The sequence below is a fragment of the Aplysia californica genome, unplaced genomic scaffold (genome assembly GCF_000002075.1).
Source record: "Aplysia californica isolate F4 #8 unplaced genomic scaffold, AplCal3.0 scaffold00207, whole genome shotgun sequence".
NCBI lineage: Eukaryota > Metazoa > Mollusca > Gastropoda > Aplysiida > Aplysiidae > Aplysia > Aplysia californica.
Genome location: NW_004797477.1, coordinates 588,224 through 591,657, shown reverse-complemented (window position 1 = coordinate 591,657; position 3,434 = coordinate 588,224). Strand labels below are relative to the sequence as shown.

The 3,434-nt window shown below is 45.0% G+C and overlaps 1 protein-coding gene across 1 annotated transcript; it reads left to right on the top strand.

The window, feature by feature from the left end:
* The first annotated feature begins 4 nt into the window (after nt 1-4).
* LOC101853090 lies at nt 5-2,937 on the top strand. The gene has a single exon (XM_005099265.3). It carries the CDS (start codon nt 5-7, stop codon nt 719-721), a length of 717 nt encoding a protein of 238 aa, XP_005099322.1. The 3' UTR covers nt 722-2,937.
* The last annotated feature ends 497 nt before the right edge of the window (nt 2,938-3,434 follow it).

Below are 3,434 nucleotides of genomic sequence, written 5' to 3'. Positions count from 1 at the left end.
GGCCATGCGCTACTTCTTCGTCCGCCCCACGGCCCGCGGCGCCCAGACCTTCGACTGCCGCTCCACCCTCATCATCATCGTCGTCACCTTCATCGGCTCCGCTCTTCTCTTCATCCCCAACTGGCTGGTGACGGGGATCAAGCCTTGCTACCACAACCGGACAGGAAACGTCCACTGGCACCTCAAAACCCCCACTTTTGGTCAGGAGGACGGCGACTTCCTGCACACCCTCACCTTCTTCGTTTACCCGATCGCCGGAAAGATCATCCCCATCACTCTCATCTCGATTTTCGGCGGGCTTCTGCTTCACACGCTCAGAGACGCCGACCAACGCTCCAGGCGTCTGCGAGGAGGATCAGGCCACGGAGCCAACAACAATGGAGGAAACAACCAGACCAGGAGGACCACCATCATGCTCTTAGCTATCATCGCCTTATACATCATCTCCGAACTGCCGCAGTCCATCCTGCTCCTTCTCTGCATCTTCGTGAAGGAGTTCTTCCTCACCGTCTACACCAAGCTGGGGGACTTCGTGGACTTACTCTCCCTCATCAACAGTGCGATTAACTTCATCACGTACATCGCTATGAGCACGCAGTTCAGGAACACGCTCATCCAGATGAGTTGTGCGTGTTTGCACACCTCCACGTGCCACAAGTGCGGCAAGACCACTGCACTACAGAGCACCAAGTATTCCAAAGCCCCGCCCACTTCTGTCTGACGTCACTTCAAGTTCTTCGTTGGAAGATTTGATTTGTTGGAAAAGTGCCCACCTGACTGTCGTGTCGAGCTTGGGATGGAGAGAGAAAAAGCTGTGTCCAGCAGATGGTGTTGGAGTGGAGTGGAGTGTGTGGTGGTTTGGGTTGGGGGGTAGCCCTGCTGCGTGTGGAGTGTGATATGAAGTATATACGTGGATCTTAGGCTACGTTTCCTGTTTCAAAGCCACCCTGAGACATTGTAGACGAAAGTATCAGTGTGAAATACTGTGCGCCTATGGTCTCTGATTCTGTTGTTTTGTAAATTATGAGCCAAGCAATAACAGTGACCAACACCGTCTGAAAAAGGTAAAAGTACAGAACGTTGCACGCGAGGTATGCGACATGGTACCTGGAGGCTGATGGACTGTTTAGCAAAGTTGTCACGAAACTGTTGCACAAAGAGTTCTGTTCACTAGTAGTTATGTTTAGAACTACATACAAATCACACAAACAGTTCTGTTCACTACTACATTGAAAGTCACACAAGCAGTTCTGTTTACTACTACATACAGAGTCATACAAATAGTTCTGTTCACTACTACGTTCACTCCTACATATAGAGTCACGCAAACAGTTCTGTTCACTACTACGTTCACTCCTACACACAAGAGTCACGCAAACAGTTCTGTTCACTACTACATTCACTCCTACACACAGAGTCATACAAACAGTTTTGTTCACTACTACGTTCACTCCTACATACAGAGTCATACAAACAGTTCTGTTCACTACTACGTTCACTACTACATACAGAGTCATACAAATAGTTCTGTTCACTACTACGTTCACTCCTACATACAGAGTCACGCAAACAGTTCTGTTCACTACTACGTTCACTCCTACATACAGAGTCATACAAACAGTTCTGTTCACTACTACGTTCACTACTACATACAGAGTCACGCAAACAGTTTCGATCACAACTAGTTCTGCTCACTACTACATACACAGTCACATAAACAGCCCTCGCCGTGCAGAGAACAAGTCTAAGGGCAGCGTGTGTTGATTGAGGAGCACCATAGCAGAAGATTCCCACACGGGGTTGGAGTGTGGTGAAAAGACTGGAGAACGTTCGACATGGTCATCAGACACTGGGTTTCCCCGCACCGACAATGTACACCACGAACGACACCGATGGGTTCCGGCGTAAAATATGAAGGTTGAGCGCAAGTTGGGACTCGTAGTCGTAGGAGAACGAAATGTAAACCTTCGTCGACATGTCGTCATGTTGTTGAGAAAGACAATTCATTTCAATGGAATACATTTTCTAATAGTTTCATCCTCTAAAAAAAAAAGTTTAATTGTGTATTTAGTTTGGGAAAATTCAATTTTAAAAAGTATGGAGGTTACGAAAGAATGTAAGTGGCTAGTGCAGTTTTGATTTGGGGCCAGAAGAATCCGTTACTTATTTAATTAAAGCCTAAAAGGTAAGAGAACCGAGACACTCAAGACTTGGTCCTTGAGAGTGCTAGTTCTATTGTCTTCAGTTCTCAGTGTTGAGGTAGAATGTTTAGCAGAATCCTGAAAAACGTTTCTTTTCTCTTTTTTTTTCCTTTTTGGAACAGATGCTTTAATATGAAATTGTACTCACAATCATATTAATTTCTTTAGTGGATGTTCTTTAGAGTATGTTGATTTATTTTTTCTTCCTGTACTGGGTTGTGCCTGTGGGGTCGGAGCTAGGTTGTGGAACTTATCATAAATTTGACAGGGGAAAATAATGTTCGTCATTGTTGGATTGTTCCTGATCTACCAGCACACCCTTGGGAATCCAAAATGCAAAAGAAACGATTGGTTGGGGTGAAAAAAAAAGAAAAGTTAGAGGGGGTGGGTGGGAGATCGCAATAAATAAGAGGTCGTAATGAATTCACGGTTGCTAGGAATTGATTGGAAGAACTGCATTGTAATGAAGGAATCAGCGGTTGTGGAACAAGAACTGTCGTGGAATAGAACGACGGAAGGAGCAGGATGAGATTTTACTTACGCCTGGTTAGTCCTGTAGAACCGGCTCCTAGCCGTTATCGTGAGTGGTGATCACATGACACGTGTCACCGACCTCCAGGGTTCTGATATCTGCCCACGGGCTGGGAAAGACTTGGCGGTGACCTTTTTAGTGACCAGTGCTACAGCGATGACAACGACGACGACGACGAAGAAGAAGAAGAAGAAGAAGAAGAAGAAGAAGAAGAAGAAGAAGAAGAAAACAATCTTCAACAACAACAACAACAGGAACAACAAAACCATCAGGAAACATCAGTGTCAAATAAAAACGTTCGCACCAACACGTTGACGTGTGAATCTGGAAGGAAAAGAAAAAGATTCTCTGTACTTTTAGAGCAGAAGGAATGAGGAATGAAACGACATTCATTAAACGTTTTGAAATAAGGACATGATAAAAACCATTGTTGGACTATGGGGAGAAACCCATGACGCCATGGATGTCACCAGAACCTGTGAGTGACGTCACTGTCTATTAAAAGCAATGCCCGAATGTGATTGTACCAAACTGGTGATAGCTGTGAACATGTTTAATATGTCCATGGATGTGTATATGTCCCATGATGATAATTACTGCTTGCTATTGGCGTTCAACAATGTGTTATTGTACAGGAGCTCTGTGTACGTACCTTAGTGTTGTTGGTTGTTGTAGCGGTCAACAGTGAGTCGCTAGCTGTG